General features: G+C 32.6%; 1 protein-coding gene and 1 long non-coding RNA gene across 4 annotated transcripts; one reads left to right on the forward strand and one right to left on the reverse strand.

The window, feature by feature from the left end:
• The first annotated feature begins 3,965 nt into the window (after positions 1 to 3,965).
• On the forward strand, positions 3,966 to 14,694 carry LOC131652782 (ABC transporter B family member 15-like). 2 transcript variants are annotated; one of them, XM_058922740.1, is made up of 7 exons: positions 3,966 to 4,243; positions 9,344 to 9,402; positions 9,468 to 9,669; positions 10,154 to 10,611; positions 10,713 to 11,253; positions 11,999 to 12,943; positions 13,038 to 14,694. In XM_058922740.1, exons 1-7 carry the CDS (start codon positions 3,998 to 4,000, stop codon positions 14,442 to 14,444), a joined length of 3,858 nt encoding a protein of 1,285 aa, XP_058778723.1. In that variant the 5' UTR covers positions 3,966 to 3,997; the 3' UTR covers positions 14,445 to 14,694. The 2 variants fall into 2 exon arrangements, with proteins under 2 accessions (XP_058778723.1, XP_058778722.1); XM_058922739.1 differs by having other exon boundaries at positions 9,344 to 9,398; positions 9,491 to 9,669.
• On the reverse strand, positions 11,459 to 15,581 carry LOC131652783 (uncharacterized). Of its 2 annotated transcripts, none has more exons than XR_009298803.1 (2): positions 15,290 to 15,581; positions 11,459 to 11,739 (listed from the first exon to the last, which is right to left on the reverse strand). It is a non-coding gene; the product is annotated as an uncharacterized LOC131652783 (long non-coding RNA). The 2 variants fall into 2 exon arrangements; XR_009298804.1 differs by having other exon boundaries at positions 11,459 to 12,953.
• Positions 15,582 to 24,125: the final 8,544 nt, after the last annotated feature.

A 24,125-nucleotide genomic window follows, 5' to 3' on the forward strand; every position in this document is an offset into this window, starting at 1 on the left:
GACCTCTCCCAGTACGATGTGGTTCGAGGACAAACCATGCGGAAGCTGGTGGGCATGTAACACCCGAAGCCGAAGAAGGCGAGTGGTGGTTGCACCGCATGGAACACCTGAGGCCGAAGGGGGCAAGGGTGGTCGCCACATCGGAATGAGAGGGATCCTGAGGCTGAGCAGGGAAGAGACTGCATAGTTGAAGGAATGCATATAAGGATTGATAGGTACTACCTATACCAACAAGATGCATCTTCTTTTCGGGAGCCTGTTCCATAAGAACTCCATAGTTAAGCGTGCTTGACTTGGAGTAGTATTGGGATGGGTGACCTTCTGGGAAGTTTCCCAGAAAGCGTGCGACTGAGGTCAAAGCATGCTGAAAAGACCCGTGTTGGTTTGTGGGGTCAGTCGATCATCCCGAAAGCAGTCTGGGGCGTTACAAATGGTATCAGAGCCAGACCTCTCCCAGTACGATGTGGTTCGAGGACAAACCATGCGGAAGCTGGTGGGCATGTAACACCCGAAGCCGAAGTCTGGGGTGTTACAAATGGTATCAGAGCCAGACCTCTCCCAGTACGATGTGGTTCGAGGACAAACCATGCGGAAGCTGGTGGGCATGTAACACCCGAAGCCGAAGAAGGCGAGTGGTGGTTGCACTGCATGGAACACCTGAGGCCGAAGGGGGCAAGGGTGGTCGCCACATCGGAATGAGAGGGATCCTGAGGCTGAGCAGGGAAGAGACTGCATAGTTGAAGGAATGCATATAAGGATTGATAGGTACTACCTATACCAACAAGATGCATCTTCTTTTCGGGAGCCTGTTCCATAAGAACTCCATAGTTAAGCGTGCTTGACTTGGAGTAGTATTGGGATGGGTGACCTTCTGGGAAGTTTCCCAGAAAGCGTGCGAGTGAGGTCAAAGCATGCTGAAAAGACCCGTGTTGGTTTGTGGGGTCAGTCGATCATCCCGAAAGCAGTCTGGGGCGTTACAAATGGTATCAGAGCCAGACCTCTCCCAGTACGATGTGGTTCGAGGACGAACCATGCGGAAGCTGGTGGGCATGTAACACCCGAGGCCGAAGAAGGCGAGGGGTGGTTGCACCGCATGGAACACCTGATACCGAAGAGGGCTAGGGTGGTCGCCACATCGGAATGAGAGGGAGCCTGAGGCCGTGCAGGTATAAGACTGCATGGTTGAAGGAATGCATATAAGGATTGATAGGTACTCCCTATACCAACAAGATGCATCTTCTTTTCGGGAGCCTGTTCCATAAGAACTCCATAGTTAAGCGTGCTTGACTTGGAGTAGTATTGGGATGGGTGACCTTCTGGGAAGTTTCCCAGAAAGCGTGCGAGTGAGGTCAAAGCATGCTGAAAAGACCCGTGTTGGTTTGTGGGTTCAGTCGATCATCCCGAAAGCAGTCTGGGGCGTTACATATGGTCAATTGGTAGCAGGAATTGCTATGAATATGTACTTAACCCCTAGGTACATGGTTCGATTCCTGCGGAAGGCAAAAACAATATTTCCTGGGCAGCCGGTAAGCGGACCTATGGGGGAGTATTGATTAAGCTGGTGACATGCTTGGTAGGCCGGAATCCCCGCGGGGTAAGCGGAAATCCAGGGTGTTACACCATGTGTTCATGGGCACCATTTATGGAGTTGAAATCTTTAACACAAGACCAGAGAATGTTTAGGTTATTATTGACTTTGAAGAGAGTGGTCCATGAGGCTCTTCTTTTTAGGTAATCAGTAGACGCATACAATCCACTAATTTCCAAAATCTTGTTATTGTCTAAGAAGGAAAAAGTGACTTATTGGTCATCAACACAAATTAAGGTAGGATTTAGCTGATAAAAATAAAGATACCAAATTTCGGGAAGAATGTTTGATCTAGTATTGGTAGAAAAGATTTTCATTCCAATTATGTGGAGCCAATTAAAAGGAAGGTTATTCAGATTCGTCTAAGGTTCTGAAATGATGCATAAGTCATGTTTTTATTTCTTAAGAACATGTAGGGGAGTGGTCATGCTCCTTACATTCCAAAAAATGCACTTCATTTTTCAGAGTTGGAGGAACCAACTTTTGACCTAGTTCCATAAGTAAATTTCAGAGATGATGTTTTAGCCTTCTTTTTTTAAATTACTTTTTGAAAAGGATCATGGAGTTACAAAGCTTCTTGGAAGGAATCTGGTGAGTTAATGTGTGTATTAGTTCCTAAGTCATCAATGTGAGGGTCAGGTTCCATGTCAGCAACATTAGCCCAAGAATTTTGGAGGAAGGCCATATCTTAGCTGGCTCTTGCGAGAATTTTTTGTTGATGTTGGATAGGCTGGCTAAAGGAAACTATTGAATCAGTATCCTTGAGATTGTCCAACTGAGTGGCATCAACAAATTTTGAGTTGGAGGAAAATTTCTGATCATCTTGATTGGGGTTAGTTGGATTCAAGTTCTCTGATATTGTGATAGTCACAGGATGGTTGATGATCAAGTCAGGATTACTGATTATAATCTCATTAATATCTTCATCACAATTTTTCTTTGAGCTGGAATCTCTATTGGATATTGGTGTGTATTTAGAGTTGGTGATTGGTTGAATAGGTGAAGCAATTCCTTTTGTGCTTGTGTTTGGTTGTATTGTATGGGGCTCAGGATTTTACTTTCCCTTACAACATGAAAGCTTTGATTACTCAAGTTAGGCTCAGAAGGTTTTGAAACTCCTGCATTAGTTCTTCTACAAACTGATTGTGTGTGTCCAATGCGATTGCAAAAGTTGCAATAATCTGACATGTTTTCATAATCTATATACACACAAAAAGGCAAAAATAGTCCTCTTAACAAAGACACAATAAATATGAGGTTTCCTAAGATCAATGTCAGCAATAAACATAACAAAATGTCCAGATTATCTAACAAACTTTAGTTTGCTTGTGAACTGATCTATGCAGATTGGTGTTCCCACGTTACTACCTATAACAAATAGGATTTTCGGGCGCCAATATTCTTGTGCAATACCAAAAAATTTAATCCAATCCTAGGCAGAAGAGTGTGGCTAAACATTAGGATTGAGTCTTTTATTTTCTTTTTTTGTCCCCACCAACACTCACACACTCACATAGAGTTGTCAAAATGGGCTAGTCCATATGGGCCGGTCTTTCAAACCCGAAAAATCATAGAACTTGAGCCTTAAAATTATAGCCCATATTTTTCAGCGTTTTTTAGTGCAGTCTTGAAAAGTCCGCTACCGATTAGGAGTAAGCTCATATGAGTCGTTGGTAGCCCATTAGGCCTGCATAATTATAAATTTTAAAAAATACATATTAATATTTATATTGTCTTACTCCAAAATAGTACATTAATTTTCTCACCGCACTAAATTTTATCTCTATTGTATTAAATATTTCTCTTTTAAATATTATACATTAATATAATCAACACTTTTTTATCGTATTATATTAGCTTTTCTCTTATACTAAATATTCAAGTATTATTTTTTACAATTTAGATATATATTGTATTTAATTAAAAATACATTATAATATTTATAAGAGATAGTATAATACTTTAAAATTTAAAAAATATATTATGTTTAAAATAATATAATTTTTTAATTTTATTTATAATAAATATTATGAAATTTTTATTTTAATTTTTTAAATAAAAAAATCTATTTAAGGTCGGATAGTCCGAAACCTATCTAGGGTCAAGTTCGGGTAATGATTATCAAGTCTATAGTACACAGAATCCTTTTAGCCTAACACTAAAAAAGCTCAGAACCCGAGTTGGCCCGTTTAAAGCCGCATAACCCATTTTAACAACTCTACAGTCAGACACTCTCTCATTATATCTTTTCCTATAAAATCACAAAAACCTTATATAATTCAATAACAAACAAAACCATCGAAAGCATGATCTTGTAACCCACCACAAATATATACATAGTTGTCACACCAACAAAAAAAACCTTATTCTATTTTAATTTTTATCATCACAAAAGAAAAAGTACCTGAAATGGGAGGTGACGATCTTATAAATGTCTCCATTGTTAAAAAGAAGAAAACAAAGAATGTTTCTTTTAGGTCAATTTTCATGCATGCTGATATTCTAGATTGGTTCTTCATGGTATTTGGTTCTTTGGGGGCAATCAGTGACGGCATAATGGTACCTTTGGTGGTGTTTATCACAAGCAAAATCATGAACTCTATGGGTGGTTTTTCTGCCTCAGCAAGCAACAACTTTGTTCATAGCATCAATGAGGTTATCACTCTTTCTCTCTCTAACTTAACATAATTTAAGTGTATGAAATCATATTTAAAACTAGTAGCATATATGAAGTTTTTATACATTTTATTATAATAAAGCCAAAAATAGAAGTCTTGTTTAAAAATAAAATAAAAATAAAAGAGGATACAAACTCTTCCTCTACTTTCTCTACTCAAATATCAACTTTTAAATATTCAATTGATGATTGAGAGTATTTCTTAGTCGGTGGATTAGTTTAATTCAATTGTGGAGATTTTATTGAAGAGAAGTGAAGAAATGTTTTGCTTAACAAACATATACAAATCTTTCAATATGAGATGAGAAAATAAATTATTAATTTACTTCTATAAAATATAATTTAAAATATAAAATCTGAAACTAAAATTTAATATAATGTAATATCATTTAAAAATAAATTAAAAAAAGAATTTGATATTAAATTAAAAAATAATAGCTCATTTATTAAAATTAAAATTTTAAAATATAAAAAATAGTTTAAAATATTAAAATTAAAATTCTTAAAATAATAAAAATATAAAGAAAAGTTTAAAATTTTGAAAATTAAATATATTTTTTTCTTATACTAATTTTGTCATTTACATAATATATAATTAAATTATTTATTTATTCATGGTTTTTAAGAAAATAATAAAATTAATTATTTTGTAGTGTCAACACATTTATTTAATTATACAAAAAATATTTATTTAAGAAAATATCTATTATTATGGTTTTTTAATTTATTAAATTTTAAAATATTAAAGAGACATGATGCATCAACGTGATAGTGATGTCATCTTATGCATATTTCATGACAAAACTCCCAGTGACCCAAAACAACAAAGTTATGGAATATCTACAAACATAACATCATATTCACATATCATACTATGATGTTTATCATTTATTTATTTTTTATATTCAACATTTTGACATTTTTAGTTGACATATATACTAAACACTAATAATCTCACCTCAAGTATAAATCACTCATATCACTAGACTTGTTTTACGCTAGAATTTCACATATATTCCCCGTCAAATTGAATTATGACTCTGATACTACCTATTAAAGAGTTATTGAGAGCACTTGAAAATTACAATGAATTAAACTTTCAAGATCCATGAAAGAACTTAAAATTACATCTCAACTCAAAATTTTAAGACATTAGAAATATGAATTTATATTGACTATTTTTTTATTTAAGGATGAAGCCAAGCTTTTGTTAGCGGGACAATATATACAAATAATTTATTTAGTTTGGATTAAATATTATATTTGAGTTTACCCAATTTTTAAATCAAAATCTTAAAACATTAGGCTTCTATTTGGCATGTCATTTTCATTTTCTAAACTTATAGTTTATAGTTTATAAGTTCATATAATAATAAAAGACTTGTTTGATAACGGTCTTTTCATCACGAACTTATAACTTATTTTACTAGCATATAGTTTATTGTCCAAACGCTATTTTAAATAGAGTTTCAGCTTATAGCTTATCATTTTTTCTTCTATTTTTACCCTTATTATTTTAACTAAAATCCACTTTTACTCTCTATAATTTATTTTAAAATAAAATAATTATGTATTAAATATCTTTTATGTCATTTTAATTAATCAGCTAGTTGAACCACTAATTTTATCAAACACTTTAATTAGCTTATCAGTTATAAACTATCAATCATTAGCTATCAATTATAAACTATCAACTATCAACTAACTTATCTGTAAACCGCTATCAACCATCTGATATTTAATCTAGAGTTAGAAAATCTAAAGATCTTCTATTGAAATTATTGAGAATTTTTGTATTAGATGAAATATGTCTTAAATATATCTTTATAAGTGGTTGGTAGTTCTTAACTAGCAAACTAATTTCGTAGAGTTTAGTTAACCCAAATTCAAATTTTAAAATAGTATTAGTGTTTATGTAAGATGTGTTTGCTTGTTGCAAGATGTGTTACAAGTGGTGCATGGTTCTCACCTTATAAACCAACTAGTAACAAATTCGTGCATACGCACGAGTTCTAGTCTGGTAGACACATTTGCTTACATAGTATATTTATTTTAAATAGAAGGTTAAAAAACAAACAAAAAAATTAATTAATAATAGATTTTTTCATATATAAAAATATTTAAATCAATAATTAATTTTTTTCCTGTATATCATTTTTGGATCATAAATACGATCTTTCGTATATAAAAATATTTAGATCAATAATAAATTTTTTTCCGTATACAAATAGTATTTATGTTTAGGTATCATTTGCAAAAATATTTGGATCAATAGTAAATTTTTGTATATAAAAATATTTAGATCAATAATAGATTTTTTCCGTATACCATTTTTAATCAAAATTTTGTGGATCATAAATACCAATTTTCATATATAAAAATATTTAGATCAATAATAAATTTTTTTCCCAAATATTATGTTTAGGTTTTATTTACAAAAATAACTATATCAATAGTAAATTTTCGTATATAAAAATATTTAGATCAATAAACGATTTTTTCCTGTATACCATTTTTCGTATATAAAAATATATGGATCATAATACCATCTTTCGTATATAAAAATATTTAGATCAATAATAGATTTTTTTCCCGTATACAAATATTATTTATGTTTATGTATCATTTACAAAAAATATATGGATCAATAGTAAATTTTCGTATATAAAAATATTTAGATCAATTATAGTTTTTTTCCCGTGTATAAAAATAACACCGTTTATAAAAAGACATGGATCAAATATATTTTATCTCGGTACACAAATATTATCTTTTGTAGGTATCATTTATAAAAATATTTAGATTAATAATAGAATTTGACTTTGACCCATAACAAACATTTAACACATAATTAGTCTAACATATATTTTAGAAACTAATTTACTTGTGAATTAAAAAAAAATTATTACTGATGCACCAAAAGTGTTTAATTATTTTATACATGTAAAAAGTAAATTTTGAATACAAAATACTCCCAAAATTATACAATTTAGTTGCAAAAGTACAATTTAGTTGCAAAAATACAATTTAGAATCAAAAGTATAATATAGTTGCAAAAAGTTAATTTTAAACACAAAATGCTCTCAAAATAATAAGGTGGCAGACTAAAACAAAAAGTTAAAATGGTGTTTTTCAAAATATCTAATTTTCTTATATTATAGATTTTATAAAATTGAATTAAATTCCTCCCAATATTCTTTTGACTACCTTTTATCAAGGTACTCAAATTAGACTCTAAATTTCAAATTTTAAACTTGAAGGAGTATGTTGAGAATGAGAAGTCCTCATTATATAAAATATGGTTTAAATACATGTTTATAACTAGTGGTCCTCAATTTACATGACACGGTATATAGAATTGGAGTATCGATATTGATTTGTTGGAAAAAGAGAAGTGAGGAAATGCAGATGACATATTTGCGTGATAGGTTCAATGATGACAAAAATATATAAGCATGCGTTTGGATGAAATATTTTAATCAGGTAATGTAATGTTTTAAAGGAATTTAAAATGATTTGTATAAAATTTATTGTTTGGATAAAAAATAAAGAATTATTAAAATGATAGAAATTTATAGAATATTTTATCTAAGTTAAATTTAATTATTTTGAAATGACAACAAAAATCAAAGAATTTGAAATTCCTCTTATTCTCTGTAGAATGTATTTGTTACTATTATTTCTTCAAATTTTACAAATTAGTCCTCATATTTTCAAAAATAAAAAAATTGACCTCAAAAATTTTTAAAAAATTGCAAATTGGTCCTTCAAATTTTTAAAAATTGTACATTAGTCTCTACTTTTTAATTTTTTAATTTGGTCCAAAAAATTTTAATTTTTAAAAAAGTGACCCCAAAAATCTAACAATGAATTATCTTAATACTCTATCCAAACAAAATAATTTAAAAATGAATAAATTTCAATTTTTTTTTTGATAGAAAACAATCTCATTCATTAGATGAAAAAGAGAGAGTACAAACATAAAGAAATAAAATGTGTTAGGGCATTTCCCATCAACACATTGACAACATCACTAATAATTAAGACTAACAAGCTATGGACATTACAAAGCTTTGAGAGAATAGAAACCAAAAGGAAGGTACCAAACCAAAACTTTAATCCAATCAACCAAGCAAAGTTCTTCAACAAGAGACATGTGAGTTTTGGAACTCCAATCTTTAAATCTATCCAATTACGGATCATATCTTTAGCTTTGACACTAGCTTTATCACGCTCAAATCGATTATTCGGGTTCACAATATTGATTAATCTCACCACTTGTGAATGAAACAATTGTTGACTGAAAAGAGGAGTTTGATTTACCACATCCATAGTAAGATTCTTACTCCAAAACACATTTCCTCTGTCCAAGCTTCTTTGAGGCATTTCATCAAATACCTTGAGCACAAACTTAAAACAACCTAAATCTAATAATAACACACCCAACAAAACAAACCAAACAAGAAAAAATAGAACACACAACAAAACAAGTACAATAAAATAAACTATTACATGAAAACACACACATAAAATCCGGGCTTCCTTATCTTCCGGCGAAGGCGGCTCCGGTGGGGGTCGTTTTCCATGTCGATACCACTCTAGGCCATTGGTTGGTGGAGGTGATTTTAGAGTTGAAAACAGTTGATGGTTGATGGTGAAGAGGAGGAGGAGCTTGATGGAGGTTGGAGGAAGAAGCATGTATGGATCTAACATGAGTGAGGGTTTCAAAGGAATGAAAAGAGAGGAGGGAAAACTTACAATGGGAGAGAAACCTCCATTGAAGAGGAGATGACCACCATAATGGTGGTGAATAACTTCCATGAAAGAGGAGGAACCCCTCTACAAGAGGGGAGGTGACACCCATCAAAAGAGGGGAACATAGAAAACCCTAAGTTTAGAGAGAAGGGAGAGCTTCTCTCTCTAAACATTTGTTTTCCACCATTTCAATTTAATCATTTAAATTATTTTGAATTTTAAAATTTTTAATTATCTCGTCCAAACACACTCTAAGAGTTTTTTTAAGACTTTTCTTTCACATATAAGTTATTTGGTTTGACTTTATTAACTTTTGGATGCAGAATGCAGTTGCTGTGTTATATGTGGCTTGTGCCTCTTTTGTTGCTTGCTTCTTAGGTGAGTTTTCAATTTTGTAACTATTTTTAGTTTTAACTTCTCTTTTAACTTGTTTAGTATATACACAAGTATTGACATCATACCCTCTTTAGAGGGTTATTGTTGGACAAGAACAGGTGAGAGACAAGCTGCAAGAATGAGAGTTAGGTACATAAAAGCAGTTTTAAGACAAGAAGTAGCATACTTCGATTTGCATGTTACAAGTACATCAGAAGTCATCACTAGCGTGTCTACCGACACTCTAGTAATTCAAGATGTTCTGAGTGACAAGGTATCAAAAATAAAATAAATAAGTCTTGACAAAGTTATAAAAGTTTAAGATTTGTATTTAGTCAAGTAGTGACAAAACAAGTGTGAGCTGACGGGCACATCTGTTTTACTCGCTTTTTTTTGACAGACCAAGATTTTAACTTGTGAACACGGACATTAACAAAAAATTTGTAACTTTTAATCTTTAGGAGTACAAGACCCGCATGCCAGTCCCACCTAGCCTTTATTTTTACAGGATGGACTAAGACTTTTGGTCCACACATTTAACTATATTTGATCCGCCCTATTTTTTTTAGACTTTTGCAAAGCGAACAAGTACGATTGTCACCCTTTAGTGTATCACTTGGTATAGGATATTTTTAAAAAGAGTTTTTTGAGGGTCTACTTCACATTTAAGTTCTATGTTTTTTTTTCTAAAAATAATCAAAGCTCTATAATTGTGACATTAACAATTAGTTGATTTCTTCTAATCATGAAACCTATAGGTTCCAGATTTTTTGAAGAATATGTCTCGATTCATTGGGAGCTATATAGTGGCATTTATATCATTATGGAGATTGGCCATTGTTGGATTCCCTTTTGTAGTTCTACTTGTGGTTCCTGGTTTCATATATAAGAGGACTTTGATAGGGTTGGCTAGAAAAATCAGACAAGAGTATAACCAAGCTGGTACAATAGTAGAACAAACAATATCTTCTATCAGAACAGTTTATTCTTTTGTAGGAGAAACCAAAACCATAGCTGATTTCTCTGATGCCTTAGAAGGATCTGTGAAGTTGGGATTGAAACAAGGATTAGCTAAAGGCTTAGTCATTGGAATCAATGGTGTTAATTATGCTGTATGGTCTTTAATTGCATATTATGGTAGCATATTGGTCATGTATCATGGTTCTAAAGGGGGTGATGTATTTGCAGTTGGATCATTATTTACCGTTGGTGGAACGTAATTACCCTTATACCTTTTATCTTTTTTCATTTAATTTTTACTATTTAAAATTTTGGGCTTTTTTTTTTGTTTATTAATTTATTTTTCTTGTGTGACAGGGCTTTAGGATCTAGTTTAACAAATGTGAGATACTTCGCAGATGCAAGCGCTGCAGGAGAAAGAATAATGGAAGTAATAAAAAGAGTTCCAAAGATTGATTCAGAAAACACGGAAGGTGAAATTCTAGAGAAAGTGTTTGGGGAAGTTGAATTCAACCATGTTGATTTTGTGTATCCGTCAAGGCCAGAAAGTGTGATCTTAAATGATTTTTGCTTAAAGGTTCCATCAGGTAAAACAGTAGCATTAGTAGGAGGAAGTGGTTCAGGAAAATCAACTGTAATATCGCTTTTGCAAAGGTTTTATGATCCAATTGGTGGAGAGATTCTTTTTGATGGAGTTGCTATTCATAAGTTGCAACTCAAATGGTTTAGATCTCAAATGGGATTGGTGAGTCAAGAACCTGCTTTATTTGCAACAAGTATTAAGGAGAATATACTTTTTGGAAGAGAGGATGCTACATATGAAGATGTTGTTGATGCTGCTAAAGCTTCAAATGCTCATAATTTCATTTCAAAGTTGCCACAAGGATATGATACTCAGGTTAGTGCTAATTGCTTTTGTCATTATGCTATGAACCAAATATAAATAGAGGGAATAAATGCATTTAAGCCAAAACTATTAGGCCTATATATAACATAAATATTATTAATGTTCAACTTTTGGTAAGTGCTACATTATACATATCATATTCAAGCAACTTAATCTAATCCAATAATGGTATTTACTACTATAGAATAAGCCAAAATGGTTATTGAACATTCTCACTTAAAATCTATTTTTAATTACTTGAACAATAGTTTATATTCCTTATTCTTCATCGTGTGAAATCTGTTATAATAATTTCATAAAATAAAAAAACACTAGTATGGTGGTCCACGTACATGAAGCACCTTATCTTTCCCATTCAAATTGCATGAATCATACTCACATGAATCAAACTAATTCCACTAAATTAGAGAAGTAAGTGCCATTGAATAAAGTGATCAATGGCATGTTGCAGAAGTGCTGGAATCGGCTCTATATTACCTAAACACAAAAGTCCAATCATAAGAATCTAAACTCGAGATATACTTATGTTAGGCAAAGTAAAACTACTTGTAAATCACTATTTCTTTCAATAAATTCTTCTTACTTTTTGTGTCTTCCTTTATCTGTCCAAATATTGGAACACCCAGCTGAATCACATAACAAATCATTGCAGACACTTTATAGTTTCTAGATCCAAAACTTCAACCTTAACATAGTGGTTATACTTAAGATGTTAATTGTATGCTTACTAATACAGGTTGGGGAGAGCGGAATACAAATGTCAGGAGGACAAAAGCAGAGGATTGCCATCGCAAGAGCCATAATAAAAATGCCAAGAATTCTATTGCTAGATGAAGCAACAAGTGCACTCGATTCTGAATCCGAACGAGTCGTCCAACAAGCTCTAGACAAAGCCGTGGTTGGACGCACCACCATCATCATCGCTCACCGCTTATCCACCATCCAAAATGCAGACATCATTGCATTCGTTCAAAATGGTAAGATCGTGGAAACGGGATCTCACGAGAGCCTCATTCAAAATGACAATTCGCTTTACACTTCCCTCGTTCGTATCCAGCAAACCAAAAATGACCAAAACGAAGATACTCCATCTATCATTAATATAGATCACATGCAAAACACAAATAGTTATAGACTCGCAACACATTCTAGCTCTTTTGACTCAATGACACGTGGTGGTGGGGATATTGTTAACGATAAAAATGTTGTTGGAGATATCGTTAATGATGTTGAGGTATTTAATAATAATATCAATAATGATAAGGAGAGGGAGAAGAAGGAGAAGGTAAAGGTTCCTTCGTTTCGAAGGTTGTTGGCAATGAATTTTCCAGAGTGGAAGCAAGTGTGTTTGGGTTGTTTGAGCGCGATTTTCTTCGGTGCGGTTAATCCTTTGTATACATTTTCAACAGGGTCAGTTGCATCAGTTTATTTTCTGGAGGACCATGATGAGATCAAGAAACAAATTAGGATCTATGCATTTTGTTTTCTAGGGTTGGCTGTGTCTTCATTGGTTTTTAATGTGCTTCAACATTATAGCTTTGCTTACATGGGAGAGTACTTGACTAAAAGGGTTAGAGAAAGAATGCTTTCCAAGATACTCACTTTTGAAGTTGGTTGGTTTGATGAGGATCAAAATTCTACAGGTGCTGTTTGCTCCAGACTTGCCAAAGAAGCCAATGTGGTATGTTCTCCTAAATTATTTGAAAAAAACTATATATTAAGAAGACAAACATAAAATAAAATGTTTTGAATTTCTTTTCAAATTAATAATGCAGGTAAGATCGTTGGTGGGGGATAGATTGTCACTAACGATACAAACTATATCAGCAGTGGCAGTAACATTCACAATGGGCCTAATCATTACTTGGAGACTATCCATTGTTATGATAGCAGTTCAGCCAATTAGCATAATTTGTTTCTACATAAAGTGTGTCCTTCTAAATAACATGTCAAGCAAAGCCATTAAGGCCCAAGATGAAAGTAGCAAAATAGCTGTTGAAGCTGTTTCAAATCTAAGAACCATCACATCTTTTTCATCACAAAATAGAATCCTTAAAATGCTTGAAAAATCCCAACAAGGCCCGAGTCATGAAAATATTAGACAATCATGGTTTGCAGGTATTGGGCTTGCATGTTCACAAAGCCTCATCTTTTGCACTAGAGCCTTAAACTTTTGGTATGGAGGAAAACTTGTGTCGCAAGGATATATAACAAAAAATGCATTTTTTGAGACTACTATGATTTGGATAAGCACTGGAAAAGTTATTGGTGATGCTGCTAGTAGCATGACTAATGATTTTGCTAAAGCTTCTAGTGCTGTTGGATCGGTTTTCGCAGTCCTTGATAGGTATACAAAAATTGAGCCAGATGATTTACAAGGTTACAAGGTTGAAAAACTAATCGGAAAAATTGAACTTCATGACGTTCATTTTGCATATCCAGCTAGGCCTAATTTGATGATCTTTCAAGGGTTCTCTATTAAAATTGACGCCGGAAAATCAACAGCTTTGGTCGGGGAAAGTGGTTCTGGAAAATCAACAATCATAGGACTAATTGAGAGATTTTATGATCCTTTTAAAGGGATGGTGACAATAGATGGTAGAGACATAAAGTCTTATAATCTAAGATCATTAAGGAAACACATTGCACTTGTGAATCAAGAACCAACATTGTTTGGTGGTACCATAAGGGACAATATAGCATATGGAGCATATGATGATAAAGTTGATGAAAGTGAGATCATTGAGGCTGCAAAGGCTGCAAAGGCTCATGATTTCATATCAAGCTTAAAAGATGGTTATGAGACATGGTGTGGTGATAAAGGAGTTCAACTTAGTGGTGGTCAAAAACAAAGAATTGCAATAGCTAGAGCTATATTGAAGAATCCAGAGGTGTTACTTTTGGATGAAGCAACTAGTGCACTTGATAGTCAATCAGAGAAACTAGTGCAAGATGCTTTAGAAAGGGTTATGGTTGGAAGGACAAGTGTGGTTGTGGCTCATAGGTTGAGTACTATACAAAACTGTGATCTGATTGCTGTTTTGGATAAGGGAAGTGTTGTTGAAAAAGGAACACATTCATCTTTGTTGGCTAAGGGACCAAGTGGAGCTTATTACTCTTTGGTGAGTTTACAAAGAAGACCAACCAACACAATTGTCCATTCTTCACATGAAATCAACTAAAAAACAAGACTAAGTTTCTATGTTTGAGGGAGAAGGTACAAAAAAGAATTGATGAAGGAGTTGTTGTTGGTAGTAGATGAAATTGAAAAGAAAATTGAGAAGAGACTCAGGGGAATTTTTGTTGTCCCTTAGCTTCCAATTTTTCGAATAAAATCATTAAAATTGGCGGGTTTTCAAACATAAGCCCAATTTCTATGTTGGTTACTATATGCTTATACAGTAATATAGTTGTACCTTGAAAATAAAGTGAGTTAAGGAGATGACACTTGCATAAAGATAAGTGTTGTTCTACCTCTCTATGAAGTACAGACACCGGAAACACGACACTGACACTGACACGTCGACACCAGTAATAATTTGAAAAAATGAATAACTTAAACCTAATCACAAGTGTCGATGCCGCTTTCAGACACCAACACAAAAACGGACACACCTTTTTCCAGAGGTGTCGGTGATACACATCTTGTTTGGAAGTTATATTGATATATGGCTAATGTCAATTTTGGTTAAATTAAATGTATCTAGAATTAATTACCTATGGATGTTTCCTAACAGCTTGGTGTAAAAAAAAACTCTCCTATGATTTCTAATGTTGATATCAAATCTGCTTCAAAATTATTATTAGTGATTCCTATGGTTGTATGAAATAGGTCACTAACTAAGCATAAACAATCCAAGCCAAAATATAATTGTAGATGTTCAATCAAAACAATATAATTATATCAAACATTTCAGAACTCAAAATATCAAAATCACAAATTCAGAGTAAAACTTTTCTAAATTGGAATGTAGGATTTACTAATGAAACATTCACACAAACTCAATGAATAACAAACAGTATTTACCTTCAAACAGTTTTTTTGGCGCCTTTGAGTCAATCACGAGCAGGAACAGATTGCAGTGGTGTCGCAGATGCCGCCGCAGGTCGCAGTGGTAATTGTAGGTGCCGTCGCGGCGGTGACCGGTGACACATCAGTCGTCGCAGAGGTAATTGTAGGTGCCGTCGCGGCGGTGACCGGTGATACATCAGTCGTCGCTGAGGTAATTGTAGGTGCCGTCGCTGCGGTGACCGGTGACACATCAGTCGTCGCAGATTTCATGTGTGATTTTACATTATCGTCTAATAGAATTAAAAGATTATATTATGTCATATAAGTAATTTTAAATTAAAAGAGTGTAAAATAGTATACTTGCGGCTTAAAACAATTTTACAAATATAATTAATTAAAAATTTTATATTTATTATGTCATTTTAATATTTTAAAATTAAAAATAAAATTTATTATGATGTACGTTTTTTATTGATTAACAGTGTATAAATAGTTATGAATTTTTTTTTCTCAAATTAAAAATGTGATTTAATTAGATAAATTGACAATATAAAAATATTTTATAATGACGTACTTTTTTCTTAGAAATTTTGGTTTTTTTAAAGAATATTATAGATTTAAGATTTCTTTTAATAAATAATATTATAATTTTTAGTAAATAATAACTAAAGGATAGCTAGAGCCGAACAAAACCAACTTACCATTAAAAACTAATCTAATTGAACGGGCTATTGAAAATGGGTGAGTTTGTTTGGTTAATTGGGTTAGACATTTTAATTATGAAAAATACTCTTAACATTTTAAGGGTGTCTATAACACATCTGAAAATTCAAAAATGTTTTTATTGATGTTTGAAAAAGCATTTAAAATTACACTAGCCCTCGTAATTCAACCAAATATTCCATTTTTTTGACTAAATATGATCCGAAGATGCATCTCCGTGAATTTTCTGAGGTGAATCTGGAGATGCATCTTCAAAATACCCCCTAAAATCATATAAAGGTATTAAAAGCGTGTTTATTGCACATCACAGAGGATATTTCAAAGATGCATCTTCGAAAACCCCACTAAATGCTTTCAAGGCAACAACATTGTTCCAACATTGATATTTTTAGGCCAACTTATACATTAGGTCATTTTAGGACATAAATTAAAAAAACAGATATATTAATTGATTCAAATATGCTACACATATATTAAAAAGTCAAATAATAATTAAAGTAAAATCAAAATGTACCGATCATATATAACTTATTCCGAAAAAATACAAAAAAGACTACAACCAAACATAAATTACTGAGTATGTCTAACCCCCCCAGCTTCTCCGCATGTACAGTAAGGCATTATGTGTCTCGGCAATAATACCTTCTATGAGGACCAAATAAGGACTGCCTTCCTCAAAAAGTCCTACCTCCATGCCCAATCTCACGATGTCCACAATAAGCCGACAGACGTTGTGGTCATCCCTAGCCTCAAGTATCAAATGATTATATGGCATATATGGTCTTCCAAAGAGCGTATGAATTCATGATAGGGTGTGACACCCTATAGAAACATGTCATATGCATAATCCCGATGCATAGGAGTTGGAATCTTGCGATAGTTCTCTGATACCAAATGATTTTCAAAATCTTCAAGTATCACATCATGATCTCTATAGAGGATGGTGGGAGAAGCGACCTCTCAGAGGTGTCTCAGAATAATCTACAAATACTCAAATTGGTGCATCACTCGCTCAGGAAAATATAGATACATCAGACTTGACCCATGTCAGTCATTCAAAGTATAACAAAATGACATCCAGTTGACGCGTATGGCAGTGACCGCTATATCGGCAGGTGTCAATGTCATCTGCTACATAATGGTCAAGATACACCCGAAATGGTTCGATCGCCCGATTCCCTCCGAGCAGGCAAAGGCAACAACATGTGGCCAATCCTTAGTGTAGTTAGGCACAGGTTACCACCCGGAGATGCATGGAAAATGGAAGATGATCCATCTCTGATAATGGTTCGAAAAAAATATCAATAACAAGTGTAACAAAAGAGTTATGAAAATATTAATAACAGTAAATTATCGTATTTAATGTGATGCTTCTTGTCTTCTACTTTATTTTTCAAAGACAATCCTCACATAGATTTGAGTATAGGTACACCAAACAGACGGCCTCCTAGTTGTACTCGTGAATCTTTGTCAAGTCGATGAAGTATTTAAGATAGACCACATTGACATTAGTTACACTTTGGTCCACAAACATGGACGTGTCAACCAGGAACAAGAGGTAACACCTCAATGCATACTATCAGTGGTACTAAACCAGCATATTTGCATGTGGTCTTTATAAAGTTCTTCCAAAAAATTTGAATCTAGCATGAGCACCTATGGTGTCAGCTACCTCATTTGCAGCGTCAGTTGGGTCAGCTCCCAAATGGACGGTCATCATTTTGCTGGCTTTATCTCTTAGTGACAACAATTATATGAAAGACCTTATATGTTGAATCATTGATTAGTGAGTCTTTAGCTTAAATTTCATATGTATATAAATTATAGTTTCAAAAATAATAACCTATAAGCCAATGGATTTTTTAAGATTTATTGTTGAAATACTATATGACTGTCTTACAACACAATATAACTTGAGTGTTTTTTCAAAGTCTTATATTGAATTGCAACTAAATGGCATAAATACTTAGGAAACTATTATGTATAAGAATGTCTATTCGATATCTAAAATATTGGAGTCAAACATACTAATGATCTCCCCATTGTCAGATCTCTGATTTGTAAGCACGGGCTCTTTTTTTCTCTATAAAAATCTTCAAGGTTGTACCTTTTTTTCAACAATTCAATATTGTTTTGTTCACTGTACACATTTAGCCTATACATATAAGAAAAATCATATATAAAATTCTTACAACCAAAACGTAGAAAAGTACTCAAATTTTCAAAATTCCAAATTTAATTTAAGGTATATTTGAGACATAATAGTCTCACTTAGTAATTGAAATATCCCAAATATTATTGTATTTCATGTTGAATTTACTTTCAACCTTATTGATAAAATTCTTCTGTGATATCTAAAGGGTACATTTAAAATAATCTCTAATTACCAAAATAAAGATACAAAAGAGGTGTTCCCAAGATCTTTCATCGCTAAATTTTCATTAGAGATTTCTTTGTTTCACATTATAAACTATGCCATTTTTCATTTATTACAATTTTTTTTCTTATTCATCTCAAAATCGAATGAGACAACTAACTTTAGAATATTCATCTTAAAACCACAATCTTACTTCCACTGACTTTATAATACCCACATTTTTTTTCTCTTATTCATCTCAAAATCGAATGAGACAACTAACTTTAGAATATTCATCTTAAAACCAAGTAAGACAACTAACATCATAATATTCATATCAAAATCAAATGAGTCAATTAATTTACGAGAGTATATGGTATCACTAAAGAGATAGAATTATTGACTTAATTTTGATAATTTGCAAATCATCTACTTTTTGTCTATTGACACAAAGTTTCTCATGGTCGCGTCATATTATTTCACTAATATTTATTTTAAGAAATAAAATCTTAACATTCATCTCATGTACGTCCAAAACATATATTGAGCAAAGAGTGTCATGACTAACCAAACAGAGAGTTTCAAGAAAACCAAATTTCTTTCTTTCTATAGTCTATCCTTTCTAACACATGGTACCCTGGTTTTTAAGGGTGTTGAGTTTGAACTTCATAAATTAATTTATCTACTTGTTTGAGAGAAACAACCATAATATTATTGCGAGAATCAAAATTTACTATATTAATAGTAACTATATGAATTGGTTTAGAACCTATTATTCCTCATACAATTTTGTTCTTTAACCATATTCCTTAATTGATACTCTCAAATTATTGACTATTGAACCGAACAATAACTATATACAACCTTAGGCTGTGGGCCGGCCCTGGACTAGGGCAAGCAGGCCCACAGCCTAAGGTTGTATATAGTTATTGTTCAGTTCAATAGTCAATAATTTGATGTAGCCAAGCGGAAAAGAATTTTCTCATATACCAATAGCTAGTGTGCTCACATCCTGTTCACTTTTTTTTCAATTAATTGTTTCAAACCATCAAATGTGTCCTACCGTATCCAACATTCTACTTTACTGTTCCACCATTTCACATCTTTTTATCTATACTTCTATATAACTATAGTAAAATTATTTTAAGTATTATTTTAAAAATATATACTAAAAATTTAAGTATTATTTAAATATATATTAGAAAAAACATATATTAATATATATTTTGTACTAAAAATATTTGTACATGCAAGTGAATATTATTTGTACATTTATATATTTTTTTTATCTGTGTGAACAAACAAATATGATTGATCCAATAGTTTTTATTAGGGGTGTTCGCGGTGCGGTTTGGGCAGTTTTGACGAAAAAAATATCTGAACCGCAAGAGAAAAAATAGTGCGGTTTGGTTTGGTTCAGTTGGCTTTTAAAAAAAATCTGAACCAAACCAAACCAAACTAATGCGGTTTGGTTCAGTTCGGTAGGTTCGGTTTTTTACAAATATTTTATTGAGCCATACATACACATATAGATGACAACATAATTTTGTATTTAGACATTCATACACTATCAAATAACAACAAAACTCATATTTTGACAACAATTTTCCATTTAATATGTAAAAATTAAATTAGACAAAAGTGAAATATTAAACATAAAATAATATAAAAGTTATTATAATGAAACAAAAAATAAAAGAGACGAAAGATTAGTGAAGGTGAAAAAGAAAAAAAATGTTGAGAGATTAGAGAAAAAGATGTGTGATAAAAACGAAACTGAAATACGGAACATTTACATAAAAATGAGAAAGTGAAAAAGAAAGAATATAAGAGAGTAGAGATTATAGAAGAGGAGGGAAGATGTATGTGGCAAAGAAGGTGCGATAATGTTATTAGAGATTTGAGAAGATCGGAACTGAAATTATATGTGTAAGGATGAAAAATTGTTCGTAATCATAAGGCTAATGTATAATAGGTTTAAGTTTGGGTTGGATGTGAGTTAAGTAAAATTTAGGTTGTAACATAATGCGGTTTGATTCGGTTTGGTTTGGTTTACAAAATACAAACCGCAAACCGAACCGAACCGTACGGTTTTGTTAAAAAATGACTCAAACTAATCCGAACCAAATGCGGTTTTTGCGGTTTCGGTTTGGTTTGGTTTGCGGTTTCCTATTGGGTTGGTTTGGTTTTGAACACCCCTAGTTCTTATATATGATAAAAACTCGATAAATAAACAAATTTTACACACAAAAATTATGAAAAATAATTGTATGAGACGATTCTAGTTTTGTTTAATTGCTCAGTTTTTTTGTAAGGGCCTATTTTATTATTTTCCCCGGGCCTCTAAAAACTCAGGACCAGTCCTGTTGGGGATCATAGCCTATATATAAAGTGATGGTCAATTAGAGTTTCCATTATTCCAAAATGGGTCATCCCGACATCCACTTATATTTGAGCTCATATCCAACTTATTAATAAATCATTTAGTTAATTACTAAATAAAAATCTAATTAGTCTTTAAACTGTATTTGACCACATAATTAATTAAGACTCTTAGTATGATAAATAACTAATATAATTAATATAAATATATAGGCCCATATAATAATTTTTGAAATATAATAATTAAATACTATTTAAATATAAAATATTTGAATAGAAATAATTCAAAAACCACAGTTATTGTCACCCTAAATATTGATGATCTGTTCTATGTATTTGTGCATAAAAACTAGCAATTTTGTCAATGAATTAGATTTTTGGTAAAGACGGTGAAAGATGTGGTTTGCTAATGTGATCTTCTTTTAAAGCACTTTTTTGAAATTTTGAAGTTGAAGATTCTAGAAAAAAATTGTCAACGTGTTCAAAACACGGAGGAGACCGCATCATTGCATTATCACTCGGTGTTGGTTTGACCTTCTTTTGTTTTTACTAGTTGAGGCGGTGGTTTCAAATCAGTGGTTTATGGATAAGCAATCCTCCCTCATTTTCTCTTTGATGTGGTGTTTCATATTATCATTGACTTTCAAAATTCTCTTTTGTATCACTTATCATTCAGTCAAGATAGAGATTCAATTTATCATCCTTCATCACACCATCATCATCATCATCATCAAACTTGAGCCTTTTCCAGTTACTACAAACCTCATTCATTCATATTGGCCTATCATATTGCACCTTATTTGAAATTAGACAAGCACATGGGAGACCATTTTTTCCTTAAGTGTGCAACCACACTTTGAGCTATCGGAACCTAAATTCTCGACTCATTTGACTTTGTGAAAAATAAAATTCCATCCTGCTCTTATTGTCGAGCAACTAAGAATATATATTGCTGCCATTGAATATGTGTTCCAACACTATGATGCTACAACTAAATGATGTATGTATCTCATTATTGTATACTTGCTTTATATTTGAGATATTTCTAGGTCTTTTACTTTTCAAAGTTGCAATTACTTTTTTGGGTTGCACCATATTTAATGTCATGCCCGAAATGATTTCCTTCTTTTCCATCATAAGGTGACATGCAAAGGGAAGGCCAGCTTATAACTTGTCACATATAGCATGGTTATGTAAACCATAAATCACATTAAATATTCATTTTGTTATTTTCCAAAAGATAACCACACAACTTAAAGGGACAGTCACATTTTCTCAAATCAGTGTCATCTCGTTTGAACTTTCAGGGAGGAGTTTTGTGTTTCCCAATTCTTTCGCATCTCATTGTCACAAATGCAAGTCTTTTATCTGACCATAATCAAACCTTTTGATTACAACACCAAACCCCAATTTGAATGCCTCCGTGCGAATTTATTGAAGCATATGATCATGAAACTTAAACTCTTGTCGATTTATAAATTGGTTGCCATAATCTATCTCTTTGACATCAACAAATTTAGCATCTGTAGACACAATAGGTTTGAGGAAAACATCTGAGTGCATCGTATATAATGCAAACAATAACATAAAATATTTAAAAACAGGTTGAAATAAACACTAAACTATTCCAAAAATGCACTTCCATAGACATTCACCTAGACTCTGGAAATGCATTTCTGGATGCAATGTAACTTTTTCAACTCAGAAAATAGATTAATGTAAGCAATGAAGAATGAAATAATTGATCTTTACCTTAAATTTCAGCTTCTTTTGCTCATTTTGATTTGATGAAACACGACAATGAAGTTTTGGAGTGAAATCTTAATTGATAATTAAAGGATTTTTTGTATGGATTTTAAGGCAAAATGATGTTTGATCATGAAGAAGAAGAGCATGCAAGGCTCTATTTTGACTGACATGCAAAGGTGACGTGTTTTCAAATTCCTACTTCAAAAATCTGGAAATGCACTTCTGGATTTGTCACTTAGTTGTTAAATTAAAAATACACGCATATGGTGAGTGCGATGATGCATCTCCAAACTAAATTTTGGAAAAAATTTTGGGGTGAGACTCATTTGGGGCGTGTTTTTGTGAGACTAAGGGTGCACCCAGAAATGTATTTCTAGAATCAGAGGTAGTGATGGTAATTTAGCCCATATTCAATGGGTACCCGCAAAAAATACCCATAACAGGTAGATAATACCCACAAAATGGACACGGGTACGGGCATAAGTAATTATCCGTTAAAATAAATGGGTATGGGTGCGGACATAGATACCTTACTACACACCTCGTTCCATACCTGCACTACTGTTTATGGTGATTTCTGGTAAACAACCGCTAGTCCTCCAAACTACAAATATACTTTGGTTACTCGCAGGATCGACTAGATTGATCCTAGGACATAGTCAAATAGTTGTCTTTCGAGATAATTTGGTTCATGTTCGTTGGTCTTTTGTTTTGCTTTGAAAACGTGTTTATGATATGAACATATAAATAACTTGCAAAATAAACTAACAAAATAAACAACCGAAAGTAAACTGGTGATGAACGTAGATGTAATTTTGACAAAAATGTAAAAGAAATGTAAATTACAAGAATGTAAAGTGCAAGAATGTAAAGACTTATCGAAGAAATTAAAGAAACTTGGATCGAAAGAAAGACTAGACAAAAAAGTAAAGGAAATTTAAAGATACTTTAATTCTGTAAATAGAAATACAAACATATTTAAAGCGTTGGTATCATACGTACATTTCTCAGCGAACTCTTTCTCGTAACACTTGATACTTGAGTGATTTGTGAGTGATTTGTACAAAATGAACACACTGGATCCTGATACTAAGACCCTTATTTATACTAATTCGACCCTAACGGTCCTACGCTAATGAAATGCCACGTTGCTCACATGCATTCATTTCGAATCCCTGGGGCGCCATCTGTCCTCGCTGGGTTATACAGAATATTTCGAATTTCAAATCCTCCCACCTGAATCCTCTTTCGATACGTGGCAACGTGTTTTCTAGTGAGAATGCAACGAGATACTACAAGTTTCAGTACTTTTGTATTTCGGAAAAACACTTAAGTCTCGAAGATAACCTATCTCGATTCAGCTTCGATTTCAGCCATCTTCATCATAAATAACACTCTCGGGAACGGCCATTGAAAGTCATCTTTCTTCGAACTCTAACTCTTCGAAAAGCATATCCTCCAATCGAAATCTCCAGCTAACAATTACATATTTATATAATGACATTTATATCAGGCTTAAATGCAGTTTTGGCCTCCTAAATTTCTCAATTACTTGATTTTGGTCCTCCATGTTTCAATTGCTTGATTTTGGTCCCCAAATATTGTAATTGCTTGATTTTGGCCCCTCAAGTTCCAATTGCT

The sequence above is a fragment of the Vicia villosa genome, linkage group LG2 (assembly GCF_029867415.1).
Source record: "Vicia villosa cultivar HV-30 ecotype Madison, WI linkage group LG2, Vvil1.0, whole genome shotgun sequence".
Taxonomy (NCBI): domain Eukaryota; kingdom Viridiplantae; phylum Streptophyta; class Magnoliopsida; order Fabales; family Fabaceae; genus Vicia; species Vicia villosa.

Excerpts from the sequence above, each read along its gene's own strand:
- LOC131652782 (XM_058922740.1), top strand. The coding sequence starts at position 3,998 with ATGGGAGGTGACGATCTTATAAATGTCTCCATTGTTAAAAAGAAGAAA. Across the intron at positions 10,612-10,712 it reads TTATTTACCGTTGGTGGAAC|GGCTTTAGGATCTAGTTTAA; the intron begins GTAATTACCCTT and ends CTTGTGTGACAG. Across the intron at positions 11,254-11,998 it reads CACAAGGATATGATACTCAG|GTTGGGGAGAGCGGAATACA; the intron begins GTTAGTGCTAAT and ends TTACTAATACAG.